Here is a 22,255-nt window from a genome sequence, read left to right on the forward strand (position 1 = left end):
CCAACCTGGCTATTCTAAAAGGCAAACACAGTAGGAAAAAGCCCTCCTGTGAGCATGCCCTCCCAAAGAGCAAACTGCTTCACGCACCGACCTTCCAGCATCCCTTTAGCTGGGTTTCTCATCCTCACCCACTGCCAGAGCTCCTGGACGTGGCCAACAGACTGCTTTCAAATTAGAGCAAGCCCAGATAAAACACAAGGGGGGAGTGGGGGGGGGGCAAAAATACACCCTGTGAGATTGAGAATACGAAGCACCATACAAAGTGGGGGAAAGCGACCACCATATGGTACCAAGGGATGTGTGAGTGGGAGAGTAGAGGATTTTCACTTGAGAAGCACATGTTGAAAGGGGGAACAGTTGTTCCTTGCTGTCGAATCCGACACGAAAGCCAATCCATTACCATTTCATCTAAAAATAAAGACACGCTCCTCCTGAACATTCCAGCTCAGTCAATTACACGCTGATCGACAGAGCAGTCTACTTGGCAGGACCTGCCTACAGAAGAGGATGATCCCTACATAAATTGAAGGGCAAGGCTGCTCTCTCCCCTCTGGGCTTTTGTTTCAACGCAGTGTGACGTACTCATGCATCCTAAAGGGGTTTTCAGCATCCAGAGCTGGTTGTGTGCAGCTGGGATAGGAAGGAGGGGATTAAGCGAGTGCTGGAGAATCGTGGTCTGGCAGGAATAGTGTTGGACTTAAATAGAAAGAGTCAGCTCGTGGGGGTGGGCTGTTTGGGGAGGAGAAGGAGGGGAGGGAAAGAGAAGCGATCTATGAAATCAGGAGGAAGGAGGTCGTTGTTATTGTGGGAGGACAGAGTGGCCGCACAGAGCCGTTCGCCTGCAGAGCACAGGGGTGGGAGGGTGGCAAAGAGCCATCTTCACAGTGCAAAGAGGGCATCCTCGGAGCGCTCCTGCTTTTTCCTGCTGGAAGGGTTTGTTGGAGGGGTGGGGGTTTCCTGGGGAGGGGAGGGCAGGTTGGGAACCATCTCCGCCGCTTTGGCTCGCTCTTCTAGGAATTTGTCAAACTCTGCAAGGCAAAACGAGAGAGAAGGGAAAGCAGGTAAGAACCAGACAGAGGTCAGCAGGGACTCAAATCCCCACGCCTGGCATTGGCAGGCACACATTCCTGTAGAGCCTGACTTCCTCAGGAAAGGGTTCAGTGTCCTCCGAGCCACCCCAGCTCAGGCAGCAGAGGGAATCAATCCCACGCTATGCCATCAGCTGCGACAGAAGCAGGGAAACATCATTCCAAAGGGCTGAGCAGCTTGGGGACGCGTTCCTGCTGGCACACACACACAGTGCACAGCCAAGGGAGATGGCAGGAAAGCACTTACAGCCAGGAGGGCTCCTCACACCATTTCATTTGCTCTGCAATGCTTTCCTCCAGCCTTTCCAAGTGCAGAAGTGTTTGCTGGGGAACATCAGGCTGGGAGAAGTCAGCATCTCAGCAGGGATCAAAGCAGACAACTCAGGCTGTGCACATAACCCACAGCCACGGGCATCTCTGCTTACCTTCACTGGTCACTCCTTCTTCTGGCTCGTTTCCTTTCTGCAATGGGAACAAAAAGGTGTGTGAGCACACAGGCTGCACCTTCACTGTTAGCCTCTACACACATTCAATGCAACTGGACAGCTTCCACCGCTTGTTTCCACATGGTAACCTGGGGAAATCACACATCTCCCACACTGGGAGGCCAATGGTGACATTGCCCTGTGCTGGAGAGCAAGAGGATGAGCACTAGAGATGCTGCTGAGGATAGCTGGTGGATAGCTAACCTTCCCTGTTGGACCAGTGCTATTTCCACTTCAGTCAGTAAGGTCTGGTCAAGAAGTGAGCTGTGTGAGTCACACAGACCCTGTACAAGACGACATCTCTGTCACAGAGTCAGGACTGTGGTTTGCATTATCTCTTCAAATCAAATGCGCTTCTAGCTGATAAAGGACACATGTCACAGAATGGTTTGAGGCCAATGCTGCTCCTGCAGGAGCTCATTTTAGCTTTTACAAGATCCAGCAGCTTTCCTGGTGCCCATGCTGTACAAAGACAAGCCTAGGGTGGGCTGCATGAAGGACGCTGTCCATGAGCTATGAAGGCTGGGATGCCAGGGGTCAGTGCATTTCTACCAGCTGGGTGCATTTCAACAGTGCTTCTATAAGGAAATTAAGAGTCCAAGGATGTGGCATCCCTGTCAATCCATCGGGATGTTAAAGATGGATGAAAATACTCCTTGAAAACCTGCTTTCAAAGAGAAAAGCCTTTCTCCATACCCTGGCCTCACAGAGGTTTTTAATGCCTTCAGCATCACAGCCACCTAGAATCTACTGGCTTTCTATTGCAGAGGTTTCCAGAGGAACACGCAGCAGCCACTGCTCCACATGCAGAGGTACTGCCTGTGCCAGTGTACCCCCAAAAGGGTAAGGAAATCAGTCATAATTAGACAACCTAATGTGTAACTTCCTCAGCTGAAATGAACCATGAACAGAAACAGGATGGGGGGGACCCAGAGTGAAACCCAAAACTCCAGTCCAAACTTTGTCTGCTTTGCTACCCCGAGATCTCTCCATGAGATCTTTCCTCTTGCTAAATTCAGTTAAATGGCAAAGATAAGAGGGCACTATTTAAGCAGAGGGGACATGCTACATTGCCTGTGTTTCTTTAACAGAATGAGGCCGGTTTGTAACTCAATTTGAAAATGACTTCCTGGACCCAGGCCTGAACAAACTACCTGCAGCTGAACACCGGGGACATTCAACCAGTGCCAAGCTCAAACACTGAAACCCAGAGTCTGCTGAAGCACTTGAGGAGGCTTTGGAGAGCAGGAGGCTCGCTCTTCCTCTCAGTACAGGCAGCTCCTCTGCTCTGACGTGCTGGAGCGTGCCTGCAGCTCTGGTGCCAGAGCCTCAACTCCCAGTGAGGAGCTGAGCAGGGAACAGCAAGGGGCTGGGGGAGACCTTCAGGAGTTACCTATGGACAATATCTGAAGGTGGAAGAATGGAAGGAGATGATCTGCCCGAGGGGAGACTGAGCTGAGCTCTTAGGCAGAAGCTCTTCCCTGTGAGGGTGCTGAGGCGCTGGCACAGGGTGCCCAGAGAAGCTGTGGCTGCCCCATCCCTGGCAGTGCTCAAGGCCAGGTTGGACACAGGAGCTTGGAGCAAGCTGCTCCAGTGGAAGGGGTCCCTGCTTGGAGCTGGATGAGCTTTAAGGTCCTTTCCAACCAAAACCATTCTGGGACCCTGTGATCCTTAGGGAGGCACAAGGAAACAGTTCAAGTTCACTAAAACCACGTTTAAAGGAAGTCTCAAACGTGACCCAGCACCCGTTTCCAAAATGCACTTGGTTAATTTGAGTCAGATGCTTACATCAACACAGAGACCAAAATAAACGTGTGCTGGCTGTCCCACTGCTTAAACCACTGTGTGTTGGGACAGCAAAACAAACTCCAGAAGGATGGAAAAGCTACTTTTAGTTCTGTGTTTCGTTTGTTTGGTAATCACCAGACAATAATCAGCCAGGAGAAACTGAAAGTTCTAAACACTGAAGAAAGTGCTAATAAAGATTTATCAAAGTCTATTATGAACCATGTCATTGCTGCTTGCCAATGTAACAGAGACATCTTGGTCTGAAAGGAGGCTAAGCCCTGATCCAGCATCTTTTAGAATCAGGCCTCCATATAAGCAGGTACTTACCACCCAAGCTTAAACATGTGCTTTAAGTCATGGAGAACAGAGGTAAACTTCAGCACATGTTTAAAAGCTTTTCTGTCTGGGGACCAGAAACACATCATTTCTGGTGTGTGCGATGTTAACATGGAGAAGTGAAAAGGAAACAACTCAGAAATGAACAAAACAACATTTTGATCAAATTGCTGAAGACAACCCTATCTCCTCCTGCTTGGCTATTCCTTTCCATGGGAAATAAGCTATATGATTTGGAAGTCTCACTGCCTCCTATTACGAGAAGTACCAGCAATGCATTGACAGTTAATGTGTACAAGTGCCCATGTGAAAAAGGAAAATATAAAGAGTCTCACCAAGTCGGTACTGAGCCACTCCTCAATGTCATCCATGACAGAGGACTGTGCAACAGGGATCTAGGGAGTGCAGCGAGAGAACAGCAAGGCAGGCAAAAACCAAAACACATCCACAATCATGGCCACAGAGCGATGGAAAACGCCAGAAATCAGATTCAAAAAAACAAAACAAAAACAAAGGTGTAAGATGGGCTGGAAGGAAAAAAAAAAAAAAGGAAAAAAAAAAGGCAACAAAATATAAATGGCATTTTAAATAAGGAAACACTCGGGGAAGGAAATGATGAACAACAAGGCTAAATAAAACAACCCAAGAGAAGATTAGGGGGAACGACGTGACTTGATGCCAGCATTACTTCTCGACCACGTATTAAAACCATCAAGATGGACTGATGGCTCTAACCGTGATGGTGAAAAGCTTTTTAAGGGTAGAATACTGGATCTCAGTTAGGTTTTTGAAAGGTTAAATTTGCACCTTTTTGGTTTGGACAATGGGTATTAGGCACAGTGAAGGGTTAGCAAAATGAAGGGCTCAGAGTCCTCAGGCAACACTCCTATGAGGACAGTTTGGCTCTGTCTGCAGGTGGAGGCAGTCAGAGCTCAGGGTACACAGTCCTGTTTCCTTCCAGTTCCTCCTCCCTCAACATAGAATCATAGAACGGTTTGGGTTGGAAAGGACCTTAAGATCATCCAGTTCCAACCCCGCTGCCATGGGCAGGGACACCTTACACTAAACCATCTCACCCAAGGCTTCATCCAGCCTGGTCTTGAACACTGAGCCTTGGCACACTGGATTAAAGCAAAACTGTCCCAGCCCCATATTCTCTATATTCTATGACCTTCTCCCAGCAGATCCCAACCTATGCCAGTGTAAAGTGTGGAGTCTCAAAGGTGAAGGTGAGGAGGAAGAGGATGTGGCAGCAGCTCCTGGTGTGCGTACAGGGAGAAAGCGCAGCACAGCACTCTCAACTCCTTGTCAGGCCTCTCTGGATGGTGTAATGAAAAGGCATGGAAGGTTTGCATCTCCTCCTGTGACAAACCCACTCACATTTCACTGTGTGACGATGACAGCAGCGTGCTGAGCGCTGAAGTTATCTCACAAAGCGCTACAGGCAACGGGGTCAGCGGAGGGAAATCGCTGCCTATTAGGTGTAGAGTTTCCTGACTTAACTACACTGCCTCAGTACAACCGAGGGCTGCAGGAGTAAACAGGAAAACTGCACAATAGATCTCGTGAGAACAACCTGAAAAACACTTGGAAAGCCAAGTCAGACATGCAGGTTCCAGGCCAGAGCACAGCAGTGGTGCTGGAGCACCTTCCACTAGACCAGGTTGCTCCAAGCCCCATCCAAGCTGGCCTTTTTCTCCTAATCAAGTGGCCCTTTGTATTAAGGAGGTCAGTTAAGCCCTTGCTTGAGGTGAGGTCTGTGAAGGTGGGTTAGCTGTGTCTAAGGAGTGGAAATCCAGGGCTCAGTTCAAAGCATCCCCCACTGCGAGGTACTGGGATGATGGCTTGGCTCTGACTCTGCAGGCTGCTGGACAAAGTGCATGGGACAGATCCAAGAAGGGTGAGAGGTGCAAGTTGTCATTGTGCTTTCAGCTAATACATGAAGATCCCAAACAGAAAAGAACTTCCTGCATTTTCCTTTGGAATGGGCCAGATGAAGGATTAATTGCTCCTTTTTAACTTGCAATGGAGAGCTGAATCATGCACATACTGCAAGGCAGCCATTAACAAGAGGCGGGCTCTGTAGACATCATCTGACGCATTCCTTCCCAAAGACAAGTTGCATCTTGTAGGACTGGCTTGTTGGTGTAACAGCTTTGGAGAAGACAGGCTTTAGAAATACAAAGCAATGGAATTATTCAGCCTACAGCAACCTAAAAACTCCAGCAGAAGTTTCCCTGCTGCCTCTCTCCTGCATTGCTTAACACTGCACACAATAAGGGATGCTCTGGGAGGTGCAGCCTTCAGAGCTGCTATGAAAGGTATTTGAAGGTTTCTTTAAGGGTAGGATAATGTGTATGGAGGGAAGGAAGAAAATAGCAGGGTTTTTTTGCTTTTCTATGAATAAAATAAGAGCAGCTGTTCTATAAAGTACATTATGCAGTCCCTGTGTTGGAAGGAACACAGTTCATATCTCAGTTATCCCAAAACCAGGAGAGATGACTGAGCAAGGAACGGACTCTTGAGTTTGCAGGAGTCCTGGAAGAGCAGCTCAGCAGTACAGGAGTCTGTGCTGTTGTGTTCTGTAAGACTTCAAGAAAGAAAGGAATCCCACTTTCAGACAGACCTACTTTATATAACCAACACAAACCTCACCAGTGCAAGAACACTTCTCACACAGGTCGTATATAAGCCGCAGAGAGAACTGCAGGATAAACATTTGAGCACGTCAGCCTTTTGCTATTCAGAACTGACCTTTTAAAAAGCTTCCCCTGCCTTCCAGCACGCCACAGAAGCGCCAAGGGTTTGTATCTATTGCTCCTTCCCTTCTTAAACACAATTTATTGTGGCAGTCAGAGCCCCAGCTCCCCCATAAACCATGGGTTCAATGTCTCAGGTTTAATTTGCTCAGGAATAAAGAAGGGGGGAAACTCTCCAGAGTAAGGGGAAGTTTTAACGTGCTTTGAGATTGCACTGTTTCTATTCCAGTTGCAAATGGCCACACGCAGACGCTTGGCTTTTGCCAGTCTCTTGTGGCTTTGGCAAGTTTCCCCTTTCCAGAAGCCCTGAACTGAAAAGTGTGGAGGGGAGTTTTGTTCAAACTAATCCCCTACAACACAACAGGAGCAATGGGGAAAAAAAAAATCAATGAGCTGGTTTACACATTAAAAAGAAACAACAGTTGCTGGGAACAAACAGCAGTGGCAGCCCCAGACTACATGGAAATGGCTCCAGAGTGGGATAGCCTCTTGTTAATACTTTGATTATGCAAACATACACGGTCTAGTGAAGCTCTGAGTCTTGGCAAGACAGTTCCCTCGACAGTCAGTGTTGGCTGTGAGAGCTGTTTTTATACCAATATTGTGATTTGAGTCTATATTCAAAGTCAGTAGAAGTTAAGTCACAAAATAGTTTTGGGTCCTTTACGTAACTGGCCTGAATTAAACGTTGGGCTCAATGTTCAAGTTCCTTTTTTATTTCGTCTTTGGAAAATCCTACTAATGGGATCATCTCAACAATCCCGAAAGGGGAATGGAAAAGGAGGGCTGGGAGAACAAAAGGAAGCACTCAATCCCACAAAACCCATAGGAACCTGGAATTCAAGGCCTTACTTCGGTCTAAGTTAGATCGTGTTGGTGTTCTCACTAGCAATCAAAAGCCAAAGAGTATTGCCAATAGATTTCCTCAGAAGTCATATAATCCAATATTCTACCCTTAAAAAGACAGCTTAAGGTTATTATCATCACATTTTATTTCTATTAAAGATGATCCCTCTGGAAAAGAAGCAGGTATGAAATGACAATTCAGGTTTCTAGGTGAGCTCATTAATGTTCTTCAAATGTTTAACAAGGTTCTTGCTAATTGTTGCTAGACTACTGTCTTGTAGTAGCTTAGTTAATTCCACTTCTTTCTATAACAAAGCTGACACCAGCACTTGGTTAGTTGCTATTCACTCCCCCCCCCCATTAGTTAGCAATAGTAAAGAGAGGTCTGTCATTCCTATAGCAGCAGAATGAGCACTAAGATGCATACTAGCAGTCTACTCCAGCTTACTACTACAGACTTACCACCTATTTAAAGCTGTTGTAATCTTGAAATAGCTGCCTGGCCTCAATATTAGAACATGTTTGACTTTACAGGGAAGGGTTTAATTAGCTACTTGATTACTTGGAACTGTGTTTGCACATTGCATAGACAGAGAAAGCAAGAGCTCAGGTGCGGTACGCTCCCCAACACAGCCTGTTGTGCCCGTACAACAACCAGCCCATCTGGATCTGATGGCATGTCCAGGCAGTGAAAGCCTTCGTTCACGTGGGTGTCCCTATAGAGTGGCTCCATAAAATGCCATGGCTGGACAGGGAATGAAACCTATGTGGTCTTCAGAACAAGGGAACAAGCCTGCTTGCCTTCAAAAGGGTCTTACCATACTGAAGAAATAAAATCTTCCTGTGTTTATCTCTCTATCTGTCCACAGCTCAAGCACTTCAGTCCCCAAGAAGATGATGTATTTCAACAGTCTCATGTTACCCAAGGCATTTCCACATCTTAGATCCTATCTCTCTACTGAAGGCACATAGCGGCATCCCACTTTGTCACCGACCAACATCTCAGCAAAGGTTTCATTTACTCTTTACTCACATATCTTTATCTCCTCTCCAGCCAGGCATGCTGCTGGTGGTCAAGATGCAATGCTGAAAGCTGTTCCTATCGCTTTCTGTGACCTCTGGTTCAGTTTTATTCTTCCCAAATAAAACCTGCCCTGATGTGGTGGCTTAAGCAACACCTACTTCTCACTTTCATTACAAACACCTATTTGGCATGTGAGTGGGGTGACAGATGATCATAACAATTAGATCTCAACCACTGCCCAAACTCATGAGGAGGGAACTGGAATTACCTGCACTAAAATGTGGTGGCCTTATGCTCAAGTCTGTGCCTATGAGCTGCTGATACAGAGCCCTGTGTAACACCTACCTTGCAAAAACCAGACCTTACACTGCAAACAGACCCATCACTGGAACAGCTCAGCTGCCATCCCTAAATCGCATTTGAATCACAAACTTTTCTGTAGCTATCGCTCTGTCTACATTAGCTGGAATGGATCAAGGTGTGCTTTGTGTCTCCGTGGTCCTGGCATCCCTTTGTCAGCAGAACTGAGCTGTACATGAAGCTGAAACAGAAGCACACTGCCAAGAGAGTACACAAAGCCCTGAGTGAGCCTTCCTCTGCAAAGGTGTGGTGGTAGAACTGGGATGCACAGAAACAGAGGGAGAAGAACTCAACCCTAAGCTAAAACATCATGGTTTGGGATATAAAACGTATCACGATGGATGCTCAGGCATGGGGAGGATGCCCTTTCAGTGGTCACAGTGTTGTACAGGCACAGCTAATGGCAATGTCAGCTCACCCCTCTTATACTTCTCCAAGTACAAAAAGCTACCAAGGAAATGTGCACATCAAGTTCATACCTGGGATGCTAATTATTCCACTGGTATTGCAAATGCTACAAAGTCATATTAATAAATATGGTTAAGAACTACAGCCAGTTAAGAGGAAAACAGAGTTAATCATTAGTTCTGGTTTAGGCATTTCTCTCTCACATTTAGCATACAAACAAGGTGACAGGTTTGTAAGAGCAGCGACTGGCTGGACAGCCAGCTCCCTTTCCCTCCCCAAATCCATATGCCTCCACGTATGCTGCAGTATCCTTTTTCCAGGCTGAATAACCACAAGCCAATGAAGGAATATTGTCTTTGTTTTCTTAATAAAGCAGTGGTGAGAGTGGTGGGAACAGCAGGGGGGCCGATTTCATGCTTCCCCGCTCTTGTAAACAGTGGAAAGGCAAAGAAGAGGAACTAACTAAATCACTGGGTTATTCATTATGGATGAACATCTCACAGTGGCACAGCACATCTCAGGCTGCAACAGAGCCACCAAGCAGCAAGAGCCTCTGTGAACTACAGTCAACGCTATCAGAGGTGAAGCAAACGCTGCACGCTCCACAGCTTTTCACTCTGGTATTGAGCTGGGGGTCTCTGACAAGCACCAAACGGAAATGCTGGCTCCCAAGGACAGGTACCTACAGTTTGGGTTTAGCCATGTGTGCTTGCAGGCACAGCACCGCTTTTGGGATGCTTGCATGGGTAGGCAGATACAACTGGATGGATGCACGTGTCCAATGGCATGCAAACTCCTGACAAATTCATAATCTGCCCCTCAGAAATCACCTGGATTAGCCCTAAACCTAAAAGAATAAATACAAAGTGTTTCACAGATTATTTGATATCGGATTTTCTCAACCTTACGCTCTCTGGGATGTCTCTCTTCATAAGCACTGGGCAGACTGGTCTGGGATATTCAAGGCTCTCCCTGGAGTGAGGCATTCGTGCCCCATAGGGCCTCCTGACACCCAGCCCCACAGGCTGCACTGCAAATGCACCCCAACCCAAAGGGAATTCTATACTGTGCCTTTACTGAACTCAGCTCCAGCCAGGACCGCTTCAGAGGGAGTTTGTACAGTCACATCATTGGTACTAATCTCAAACAACACTTCAAATGATGGATTATGGCATCCAAAAACACAAAACTGGTCTTAGAGCTTGGCTTTAAGGCATAGCTGAGGCTATTTTTTACCTACCTCTGACTTCTGCACTTAAAGCAGGCTTTTGAACTGCTCTCTGCAAGCCTGTTGATGAAGGACAACTTCAAACAAGGTCAACATGTGCAGAGATTCAGTGATGTTCAGAAGCCTGATTTTATCAGAGCACTGGCAACACTAGACATGGGAATTAAATCCTTAAAGCCAGAAACACTCTTGTACCTTTTGGAGTCTGAATCCCAATGCCAGTGGGGTGCAGGAAGTCAACAGTGGGGAGCAGCTCTCCCATTCCTTTCATATAGAACTATCCCTGCATTATTCATTCCAATAGGTATGATCTTACAACTTCCATAGGTTTATTCCAGACCACATACTTAAGCACTACCAGAAAAGGCTGCTTTAAAGACACATAGGAAGTGTCCTCTTTATGGACAAGATCCAGGAGACTTGTGTTTATCCCTCGAAAAGTGGATACTGCATCAATAAATCAAGACAGTATAAGGAACCAAATGGATCCCCAGGCTTCTTCCAAAGGCAATGGGGGATCCTACAGATGATTCAGTTGGTTACAGGCCTGTATAAACCAGGAATTGGTGCAAATCTTTCCCTTTGCCCCAGGAAATGATGTAGGTAGGAAATAAACTCCTTGTACTGTCTGATTTCAAGCGGTTCAGTAGGGCAGGACAGGAGGTGAATGGAGGATGGTTATTCTAGGTGAAGGGGCTGGGGTGGGCAACAGGAATCGCTTCACTGGTGAGTCCTCACCATTCCTTGTGTAATTAGCCACTTGTCTATAGGCTCCATGTCTGAGTTCCCACCTTTACCTCTCCTCTGTGTTGAGAACAGAAAGGTCCATAAAGAAACCACAGCAGCAACCCATGATAAAGTAACAGAACAGCAGCAAGTTAAAAACTTCACATACACATAACACGCAGACAGAGATGCATCCCCCTCTGCTCCCTGTCCAGCCTGTGGAGGGACAGGCTTCCCCCTGCCCTCTGCACTTCCTACAGACAGTTCTTGCTATTTGAGCACTTCCCCCCCACTGATATTAAAACTCAACGTTACTGAGTAGTACTAAGGCTGATGTTTGTCATCTTAAAAGGAAGATACAGGCTACCCAACCTACTAAAATCAGACTTACTGGAACCACCTGTATTACACACTGTGCAGTTTCCCCTGTTTACGAAGCTGGGAGTTGCAGCACACCCTAGCTACCTCCTTGATCTCAGCAGACACACTCTGCCCCAAACTCGAAGTGTGACAGCTCTACTGATGGTGCTGAGCAGGAAGGTAAGTAAAGCAGTTTGCTGCAGTGCCCTGGCAACCTTTCAAAGTGCCCCTCTTGAGCAGCAGCAGAGATCAGAAGGGCTATGTTCAGTTGCAGATTGCATGGCACAGCAACACAGAGACTCCCAAGATGGTTCAATGTCATTCAGCATCTCATCTCTGTGCCAGAGCATGGGTGCAGAGTCATCTCCAGCTCCAGAGGGGCTTGCTTGGGACAGAGCACAGTGATTCTACCACCCCTGGTAGAAGTGGGCCAACTCAGCAGAGCCACTGGTGTGGTTATGTACGACACCCATATACACGGTGCCCCCATTCCACACATAAGGGAGAATCAGCTGTAACCTTTTACATCTCATTTCGGTACGTGTGCTGCGAAAGAATGGGGGGTACAAAACCACTCCAACCTCATCTCCTCTCTGGGTAACACCAGAGGATTGTTTCTTGGCCACCTCTCCTCCCAGTCGTGATCACGCAACCGCTCTGCGGCAACGAAAGCAATTCCCAACATGGAAAAGCAATATTAAGAAAACTGTTATTTTTAGCTCCTCTCATTTCCAGCTGCTAAATCATATGAGAAGCCAGCTCACGCCACGTGAGCAGCCATCTCCCTGCAGACCGTTCTGAGAACGGCTGCATTAGGACCGTCGGATGTGCTGGGTTTTACCCCTGGAACTAGACATGTGTGAAGAATGTGTTGTGAACCTCTTGGCTCCTCCCTAGAGCTGCTCTTAAATTAGCTCCCTACCCAAATGAATGCGTGTCGTTTGGTTACTGAGCGCTGCCAGGGGGTTTTGACACACATAACTCGAGGAGGGTTTAATTTCCTTGCAGAAGAGACACCCACAAGCCTCGCAAACGCTTGACACAAAGCAGTGTTTACCCACGAAGGGCTGCGTTTCAAAACAAGCGATTCTGATGACATGATGCAGTCAGCAGGACCTTTGAAAAGAGGCTGAAAAGCTCTGCAACACCTCAGAGCCCGAAGTTCCCCAGCCTGTAAAGCCTTTGCCTCAGAAAACACTTTGACCATCAGATTAGCTCAGACACAGCCCTTTGAACTGACACCTCTCGGGGCAGCGCTGGTGTGAATGACACGTCCCATCAGGGCCTCAGGCAGAACCGGCTCTGAACAAAAGTGTTAATAACTAAGGACACGACCCTGTGGCCACCAAGGGGAATACGGCCCCTGGACCAGCAGCTAAATGCAGGCCCCTTTGCTTTTCCAGGAACAAAGAGGAGAAGCTCAAATCCTTTCCCAGGTCCTGCCAATAACTCAGCTCAGTGACACTGAGGGCTTGGGCTGTTACATTGGTTTCAGGAATTCCCCTCTCATCCCCACCTCAATGTCTTCCCATGCTTCCCCTTTTCCCCTCATTGCTGCCATCAGTTTTTGTGGGGCTGACCTGGGTTATAAATTACCCTTTCTGCAGCAGGACAGGGACAGGAACAAGCAGCTGGATTTGTGGAGTGGGGGGATGCTCCATAAGGAATCATTGCTGAAGCCCTGCCGCCATTGAGCTATGGCCCAGGCAGGCAGGCAGCTGGGATCTGACCCCAGCTGGCTCCCAAAGCAAATTCCCCCCTGGCGCAGAGCACAGGCTGCCAGGCATGCCAGCTGCCCTGAGTGCTCCCATTTCAACTTAGGAAAGAACTAGGGCGGGATCAGCCTAGGCATGGGGAGGCAATTCTCCATGGAGGGAGGTGTGTGCGCTACACTGGCTCTGCCGTGCTCCCTAGTGGTCAGCACAGGCTGGAAAAGGCTCTGACCTCGCTCCATCATCTCCAAACTGACAGCCGAGTACAAAAGAGCAGGGCAGGTTTAAAAAGCAGGGTGGTAGGAAGAGGTTGAGGGATGATTTGAAAGCTCTTTTTACTTCTGCCTTCACCAAGGCACGCAGGCAAAGCTGGCCAAGCTGTCTCTCAAACACGTTTCTAGCATCAGCTGCTGGGAGGTGACAGCACACGGGCCTCCTTTGCTCACACAAGAGAGCAGGAGCCTGCCTTGGGACAGACAGAACAGACTGCATGCAAGGGCACTTATAGCAAGGCATGTGAAGCATGAAGTCTCTCCCTGTAGCTTGCTCTTGTATCCATGCACTTAGAACAAGTCTAATGGATTAAGACTGCATCAACTTTCATAAGGAAAACCAACCCAAATTCACACCAGTGTTCACAAGACATTCCTCACTTATTCTTTTCAGCAGTGATTCCAGTCAAAGAGCTGAACCCCTGCAGGCAAGCTGCAAGAACACAGGAGAATTTACCCACTCTGATTATGATCTCTTTCAGGCTGGTGTGCTGAGTAGCAGCTCTTTAGAGATCATTACTGCGCAAATACTTGCTCCTAGATATCAATTTCAAAATAGCCAGTGCTAGCATGTTGTTGGAATACAGAATGAGAAGTCTCAGTCAAAAGCAGCTGCCTACAGCTTGGATTCCATGCACGGCTCCAGATAACGAAACACAGAGCAACCACCTACCCCTCCTGTGTTCTGTTTTCGAACATCCAAGGCAGATGCTAGTCCTTTGACAGCCTGTGGATCCTCATATGTCACGCTGCAAGAAAGGAACAAACCATAGAAACGGAAGGAAGTCCAGCAGTCACCCATGAGGAATGCACTTGCTACTCTGATTTACACCCCTGGAAATCAGAAAGCATGCTCTTTTTCTTAACAAGACTTCAAACATATGAAGTGTACTCCAAGAGGAGGAGTGTGCGCTGTATAAAGACCATCCATCAGTTTCAATAAGCATGTTGAAGCAAAGAGGGTAAGACCAGCATTATGAAAGGAAGGCAAATAGGTTACGAGGCACCATAAACATGTCCAAGAGCTAGCAGAAGACTATGAAAGGAGGCCAGATTACAGATTAGGTTTTGCAAAGCTCTGAAGATGACATTTGGAGCCTGACCTTGGTACATGCATGGGGGGAGGCAGGACAGAGGGGCTCGAAGGCAGATGAAATGACTAAGGAACTGCAGCAAAGCACACAGACTAAACACACTATTTGCAGAGCACATAAAAAGAGCTTCTTCAATTGCTATGCAAAAGGGACATGTCGCAGCCAGGTGACAGAGGCAAGAGCATTGTTTCTCAGAGCACAGTGCGGAGCCATGAGCTGAAGCAGACGCTAAAACCTGCCCGTAAATCAGCCCCTGGGAGGAGCTGCATGTCTGAGCAGGAGGAGCCCTTCCTCCTCCAGCCTGCTGGCTTCTCCCAGGCTCTGAGCACAGCACCCAGAGGGTCTCACCTACACAGCACAGCAAGTCACACTCGCATCTTCCCTGCCTTGCTGCTGCTCCATTTATATAGCATACAACCCAAGGAAGATATAGCAATCCTCCCTTGTGAAATCAGGGACTGATATGTGCTCCTTGTTCCATTAGCTCGCAGAATGAGATAGAGGTGCAGTGTGGGAAGACTAGTTTCGTGCTTCATTTAGCACAAGAGACAGAGGGACCTCTATTAGATCTCTCTGCAATGCATCTCCTTTCTGACTACACATTAGGGCTCTCAGCCTGAAATCTCCAGTGGTAACGCACGCCTCTACAGCAGAGCATGTCTTCTCAACACGGATATTACAGCTGAGGCAGGACCAATAGCTACACTAAGAACTGCAAATAAAAGATCCTGATAGATTTGCTGGCTCAAGCTGGTATGTTTTGGCCAATTTGCTAAGGTCTGAGCTAAGCCATTTAACAACAGTTCTTAGTTTGAGACGAGATATTGATGATGTTCTAACTGCTCATAGCTACTACATCCTCTAGAACCTGAAAGCAGGAGGCAAAGAAATAATACCTGAAAGAAAAATACCCAAGTGTGCCTTTTACTGAATCTCACTTGACAGGGATCAAAGGATTTCTTTGTAAGTGCCTAGATTTATTTCACATTAAAATAATGTGACCTGTTAAATGCCCTTGAAAGTGCCAGCTTTGCAGCTCTGGAGATGCAAGCCCCATGCATATAAACAAATTAGGAATAGCATGGCAGCCAGGCAAGCTGCACTGCCTTTGACAGCCTGCAAGAGCCTGACTGCTGGGCCAAAGGGAGACTTTAACTGGATGGTAATTCTGTTTCCAAGCCCTTGATGACAGTAATTCAGTCACCAAAGCATATCCATGACCTTCAGGTGAAGGACCCTTATGCTCCTGTATCTCAAGCACTGGCTGGGTGGATGGGATGACAAGCCTTTATGAGAGGAAGCATCTGCAGAAATAAAGGCAAGTACACTTCCAGGTTTCCAGTGAGCTCATTAACTGTGACAGTCAAATAACATTTCTCAGCTGGCCTGTTCTGCCCACAGCAGCAGGAACTTCTCCGCTTGCTCATCCTAATAATGACCAACAGGGTAAGGATTGGATGAGAAGCAGAAAAACATAAACCAAAACCACTTTTTCACTCTGGAACAAAGTCAAGAAGCTTCAGATTTATGCCCTTAGAAAACAGCAACCCCATGACTCAAACAGTGCTAAAGACAAACTCCACGTACTTCTTTCGCTGCTCAGCCAAGGAACCGCCTCTTGTCTGTGCAAACATGTCGAAGTCATCACGAGGATTCGAGTGCTGGAGAGAGCTGAGGGTGCCGCTGACGCTGTTTGTGCCCAAGTCTGCAACCAGAGGCACAGAAAGGAAAGCAGTGTAGCAGCAAACCACATGCAAGCCCCACTGCCATGACTATAGAGGGTACAGAGGATGTCATTAACAACACAGGACAGCTATAGATACCAACTAGTTTGGAGTTGCAGCACTCAAGTTCTGTCCAGAAGAGGCTGGAGGCTGCTAATCAAGCATCCCTTAAAACACAAACGTGGAGATTGTCTTATTCCTCCTGGAAGCACCACACCATAAGTATTCCTCACTGAGAAGCCAACATTTGGGAACTGGTGTGCATCTGCTGCTGAATAGGCCCATGCCATTCACTAACATGGTCCAAGATTTTGGGCATGGATATTAGTCTTGCCACAATGTTCTCTCAGCTACTGACTGCAAAACCAACAGTTTCACATCAAGTGATAGGATATTGGTGCAGTGCTGAAAGAGGTGGAGAACCTTCAGTCAAATCAAGTGATCCTATCAAGCAATCTCTGGTTTGATTTAATGTAAAATACTTAATAGTTTCATAAAGCCTTTCACCCAAAGATTTCACATATTATTTGTAGGAAAGGAATCAACAACATTCACAATAAGGGTTTGCACTGGGTGGTCACACTGGTTACAGGGACCTCAGCAACTGCCAGACTTGCTCCTGCAATCACACACGTGGATTGCCCAGCAGCCTGCACATGATGGTCAAGACCCATAGACCTGTTAGGTTTGGAAAAGTCCATGCATTGAGCCTGGTGTTCACCAGCACTCTTCAGAACAGGTACTCACCAAGCCCTGCAAGCTGTGAAGAAAGTGAAGATGGGGGAGCTGAGTTTCCAACCATTGGGCTCACTACAGCTGGAGAGCCAGGACCCAGATCTATTAAGTTATCTTCTGTCACCTCATTCAGTACCTGTTGGGACACGAGGAACAAAGCAGTTTACACATGGCAGAGGGTTCTTCTTGCGGTGCAACACCAAAACATAATGGGTGCTTCCTTGCACACTGCCAAATGGACCAGTCTCTTGGATACTACAGTGATAAATGCAGAATAAGGAGGGTCAGCCACCAAAAAACCCCTCAGTTTGACTGCTCAGCACAGCCAGAAGCTCTCCTGGAGGTCATCTACATCTCTTCAGATTTAGTTGATATCTCTTGTGTTCTCCACCTCTTTTAGGACCAGGCCAGCAACATATCTAAGTCAAACTGAGTTTGCTGCCATCTTCCACTTTAGGTATATACTGCTTTCAGAAGCAAAACTTCTTTGTTGTGGCTAAAGTTACCATGCAGAGCCAGTGCTGGAGTTTGCATCAGTCTGCAGTGGAACAGCCATCAAACAGGCAAAGTAAACAGAGGAAATGGTTAGAAGGCGGCAGAAGAGTAAATGTAACAGTGACACATGAGAATGCTTCACAAACACGGATCTTGAACATTGAATGAATAATAAGAACTGTAATTCTTCAGCTTGGAAAGAGGCTGCTGAAAAAGGAGAAGTTCCTAAACTTATGAGTAGCATTAAGAAAATTAACCTGCACAGTGGCATTGTAAGACACAGTGATCAAATGTAAGCAAAACAGTTACTAAATACCCCCACAAAGACAAAATAATGTACAGTGAATCTGTGAAACTCACTACTTAAAGGGCATTATAAATGCCTAAAGTCCACATGGACTCAAAAGCACTCATAAAAGTTAGAGAAAAGAAAACCCATTGAGGACTACAAACACGGATGTTTTAGTGGAGGGGCTTCCTGAGCTAAAGGCTGTCACTTGTGGTTTGCACATCCTTAGGGTCTTTTCCCTGCATCCACTTGACCACTACACACAGAAGAGAGGGCTGGAGAGGTAAAAGGTCTGATCCCAGTGATATTAGTATGGTGTTAACTGCTGATATAATAAATGGAGTTAGGTACTTACTCCATTGCTGGCATTTTGTGTTGAACGTCCCGATCTGTAGCGTTCAAATCTGTTCAGAAAACAACAAAAAACCAACATGGATTACCAAAACCACCACTAAAGAGTGAAAAACACGAGTTTAACAAAGCCACGACACTGAACTCTGCTTTTGCTGGTTCAAGAAGGAGCCCTGGAAGTGTTAACACCAAGCCAGGACAAAGGGAGGATAGATGCAGAAGTTGCCTTCTTGGCAAATGGGGATATTAAACTGACTGATCTCATCTTGCTGCACACACATGGCTGAAAAACGCTGTAGGATTTGTCTTTGGTTTGGGTTGTTTGGGTTGTTTTTCTTCCATTAAGTGCTTCATGACAGCCTATTCTGTTAGCCAAGGGACAGGAGGAACTGCAGCAAGATTGATGCTCCCTGTTAAATAAGCTGAGCACGGCAGCAAGGCTGACTCCCACTTAACAGCTCCCTCTTGCTGCAATCGATGTAAATGAGAAGCCATATGCAGGTTAGGGCACAGCCCTGCCCAGGCAGCACATGGCAAGAGAAACAATAATGAGCAGATTCATTTCTTAAAAGCCTAGGTGAAAGCCTGTCAAACCCTACGTGCAGATAGGTTGGTCCTTTCCAAGAAGAAAAAGTAATGATGCTGCATGAAAATCCTCATACTACTCAGGGGAAGAAGAATGGCAAGATCTGGTCTCTTCCCTACTCCTCCCCAACCAGATGGGCATTTCCACCTGACCCCAGCTTTCATGAAGTCAAAAAAGCAGAACTGCCTCTTCCCAAGGCCTGTCTGAGGCCATTTCAAGCTCCTTCCTTATCACGAAGAGCATCATGATGACTCTAAGGCATTAGACTTTTCCCTCATTTAAAAGCAGTTTTCACATGCAACCTCTCTTTCCACTAAAAACACGATATTAATATAATCCTGTGGGTTTTCTCCCAGATGGACAGAATACAACAGGGAATCTCAAGCAAACTAAAACCTTTTCTTGATGTAACAGAGGGAAATGCAGACTTCAAAGGTAGCAAAACCAAATTGAAGCCCAATTTTCAATTTTAGGAAACTGTGGGTGTCTACTATTACTGGAAATCCAGCTCCCTTAGCTGGAGACCTGAGACACCTCCCACCTCATACTTCTCACCAAAAGGCTTATGAACCACACATTGGTTTACATCCAAAGCTTCCCCAGTGAAGGCCAGAGCTCCTGCTTGAGTCACTGACAGAGCTTGGTACCCAGACTAGAAATCAGCATGATGAATGTGGAGCCATTGGAATAGCAGAGGAGGAACTGGGATTTATGGAAACATTCAGACCAGTGCAGCTATTCCAGCACAAACAACTTGCTAACATCACTCAGCTCACCTTTCAGTGTATAATGACTACAAACACATTAGCCCCAGCCAGCAGAGGCACAGATGGAGGAGAATAAGGGTGAACAGACTAAGCCTTAGTGACAGTTATACTTTGCCACTTGTAGAATCATGCCCGTGCATGAAGCACACATCATTTCACTTGAAAAGCCAGCATTTGTTTCAAAGTTTGCCCTGATCTCCTCTGAGCAACTAAATCAAAGACAAAAATCGAGGCCACTGAAGTCTCCTCTCCAGCCTTCGCCGTGACAGCACAGCTTCTCAGATCTAGAGTCTCATTTCTTTTTAAAGGCTTCAGAAACAAAGCCCTGTGCTAAGAGCCAGGAACAAAGGGTGCTCTTTAGTGCCTGACACCCCAGGCCTGTCATTAAGGGGAAGATTAAACTTTCCCAAGCCTGCTCCATCACGTGTCACCTACTGCAGCAGATGTGGCTGACAATGCCTTTGTCTAACATGTCCCAAGTCCTGTGACCCATGGGGATGAATCCTGCAGCCCAGCTCTGCCCAATCTTTTCTCTGAGATTTTAAGTGTTAACTTAAAACCTAAACCCTTACATGCACGAAGGTCAGGCCCACCTCAGAGAGCTCCCCTTGCACCAGCACTGGAGCTAGAAAGCTCAGAGATCAGAAGACAGAGAGCTCATGGGAGCCTCCCTAAGCAGCACAAGCATTTGTGCAGATCCCAAGCTAGCAAGCAGAATCAGTGACTGTGGCTGCGCTGTTTTGGGTCCCACATCCCTACATCTGCATAGCACTGCATAACAGGGACTTGCAGGCTCAAGTCTCTGCTAGTTCAGAGAGTTTTGCACAAGGTTGCCCTGGATCTTATGGATACACCCCACAGAAATTCAGCAGCCAGGGCAAAAACCCCAAATCACAGTATTAAAGGAAACAACTGAAATGGGAATTTTACCATAAAAGGACTTTGTAAATGCCTTCTGCGGCTTGGTTCTCTGCATTCTGTTCTATTGGACCATTGGTCCCATTGGGCAGCTCTTGTCAACTGACCTATTTCACACACAGTGAAAACCCGGGCTGAATGTAAACAGTTGCTGGAAAAGGTGCCCACCTTTCATATCGGAGAAAAACGTTATTTAAATCATCATTCACATGCAGCAGCTCCTCTGTGACTTCTTCATTGGACACTCGTGAGATAAGCTCCACAATTCTCTGCTGCATTGCTCTACAGGTCCGGTTCAGTTCCTAGGAGCAAGGCATTGCACACACACATTCTGATAAACAGCTAGCAATAAGCTCTGTTCACAGCCAAACATGTCCCCCAGCTGAGAAACACTGAGACAAGTTTATCTTTGCATGATTAAATGTCACCCAAAAGCACATCTAATCAAACACCCTTCAAGAGCCGATGGCATAAAACCTTGAGAGCCTATTTACAATTCAACATCCTGATTCTTCTTGAACTCGGAGCACTTCAGGAAATAAATATCTGTATTTTAGTGATGGGGTTGAGGAATAAAGCATGTTAATACAACAGCTTTCCAGAAGAGAGCTTTCAAGGAAAATTCAATCTGCCTTTTTTTGGCAATAGCATCCTTAGAAACTGAAAGATGGACAAGTAGGGAAAGTCACTTGTAGTAGCCCTGAGGGTTGGGGACAAAGAACCTAACAACCGCTGAGAACATGAGGGTGAACACAAAGCTAGGAGCAGGAGCACGAAAAGATGAGGCCTCTGCACACACTTCATTGCTGAGCTACACACAGAAACGTTCCCTTCAACTGAGCAAGTCCCCAGAGGAGAGACTGTAAAGAGGCAGTGGGGAGTTTCAGAAGAAAATGTTAAAGGATATATAGCAAGGGTGTTTATTTCAGAAGCCTCTCATTCCAAGAAATGTAGATTTGAGTTTGCCTAAACCATGAGTTCTCCTGCTTCCAGGACACCTCTTCCATCACAAATCATAGAATCATAGAATAGGTTGGGCTGGAAAGGACCTTAAGATCATCCAGTTCCAACCCCCCTACCATGGGCAGGGACACCTCACACTAAACCATGGCACCCAAGGCCTTGTCCAACCTGGCCTTGAACACTGCCAGGGATGGAGCATTCACAACTTCCCTGGGCAACCCATTCCAGTGCCTCAGCACTCTCATGGTAAAGAACTTCTTCCTTATATCTAACTTGAACTTCTCCTGTTTCAGTTTGAAACCATCACCCCTTGTCCTATTCACTACAGTCCCTAATGAAGAGTCCCTCCCCAGCATCCCTACAGGCCCCCTTCAGATACTGGAAGGCTGCTATGAGGTCTCCACGCAGCCTTCTCTTCTCCAGCCTGAACAGCCCCAACTTTCTCAGCCTGTCTCCATACAGGAGGTGCTCCAGTCCCTTGAGCATCCTTGTAGCCTCCTCTGGACTTGTTCCAACAGTTCCATGTCCTTTTTATGTTGAGGACACCAGAACTGCACACACTGCTCCAGGTGAGGTCTCACGAGAGCAGAGTAGAGAGGGGCAGGAGCACTCAAGCAGAATTCTTTACTCCCAAAAGTCCTCAAGACCAAAGATCAAACTGGTCTGTTGAGGAGGAACTACAATAAGGAACGTGCCATATGGCACACCACCACTGATTAGGCCCACGGTTTTACTTCAATAAGCACTGACATTCCAACTGAAGCATGTCTCTCTGTCACCTTCTACCCCCTCCCAACCTCTCTTCACAGCAAAGATGCAGCCCTAACCAAGGCTGACTTGTTGGTACACAACCTTGGGGATGAAAGCAAAAATGTGTTTGTTTTCCTTCCTTGGTCTGACATCCTAAGCTCTGGATAAATTTCACCTAGTGCAATCCAGCT

The 22,255-nt window shown here is 46.9% G+C and overlaps 1 protein-coding gene across 3 annotated transcripts in view; it reads right to left on the reverse strand.

Moving 5' to 3' along the window:
• Positions 1 to 387: 387 nt before the first annotated feature.
• The window catches only part of TOM1L2 (target of myb1 like 2 membrane trafficking protein), a 51,814-nt gene continuing 29,946 nt past the window's right edge, over positions 388 to 22,255 (reverse strand). Inside the window, exons 8-16 of one of the 3 annotated variants that reach the window (XM_061346458.1) lie at positions 20,520 to 20,653; positions 18,085 to 18,133; positions 16,958 to 17,081; positions 16,074 to 16,191; positions 14,066 to 14,141; positions 11,061 to 11,126; positions 4,033 to 4,092; positions 1,514 to 1,550; positions 388 to 1,028 (exon numbers count right to left, since the gene is read on the reverse strand). In XM_061346458.1, coding sequence (XP_061202442.1) covers positions 880 to 1,028; positions 1,514 to 1,550; positions 4,033 to 4,092; positions 11,061 to 11,126; positions 14,066 to 14,141; positions 16,074 to 16,191; positions 16,958 to 17,081; positions 18,085 to 18,133; positions 20,520 to 20,653 — 813 coding nt within the window. In that variant the 3' untranslated portion in view covers positions 388 to 879. The remainder of the gene's footprint in view (positions 1,029 to 1,513; positions 1,551 to 4,032; positions 4,093 to 11,060; positions 11,127 to 14,065; positions 14,142 to 16,073; positions 16,192 to 16,957; positions 17,082 to 18,084; positions 18,134 to 20,519; positions 20,654 to 22,255) is intronic. The other 2 variants (XM_061346469.1, XM_061346477.1) reach the window with 2 other exon arrangements.

This window comes from Neopsephotus bourkii, unplaced genomic scaffold, assembly GCF_033783945.1.
Source record: "Neopsephotus bourkii isolate Nb327-2 ecotype Australia unplaced genomic scaffold, CSIRO-AGI_Nbou_v1 NB_39, whole genome shotgun sequence".
In the NCBI taxonomy this organism is placed as follows: Eukaryota; Metazoa; Chordata; class Aves; order Psittaciformes; family Psittacidae; genus Neopsephotus; species Neopsephotus bourkii.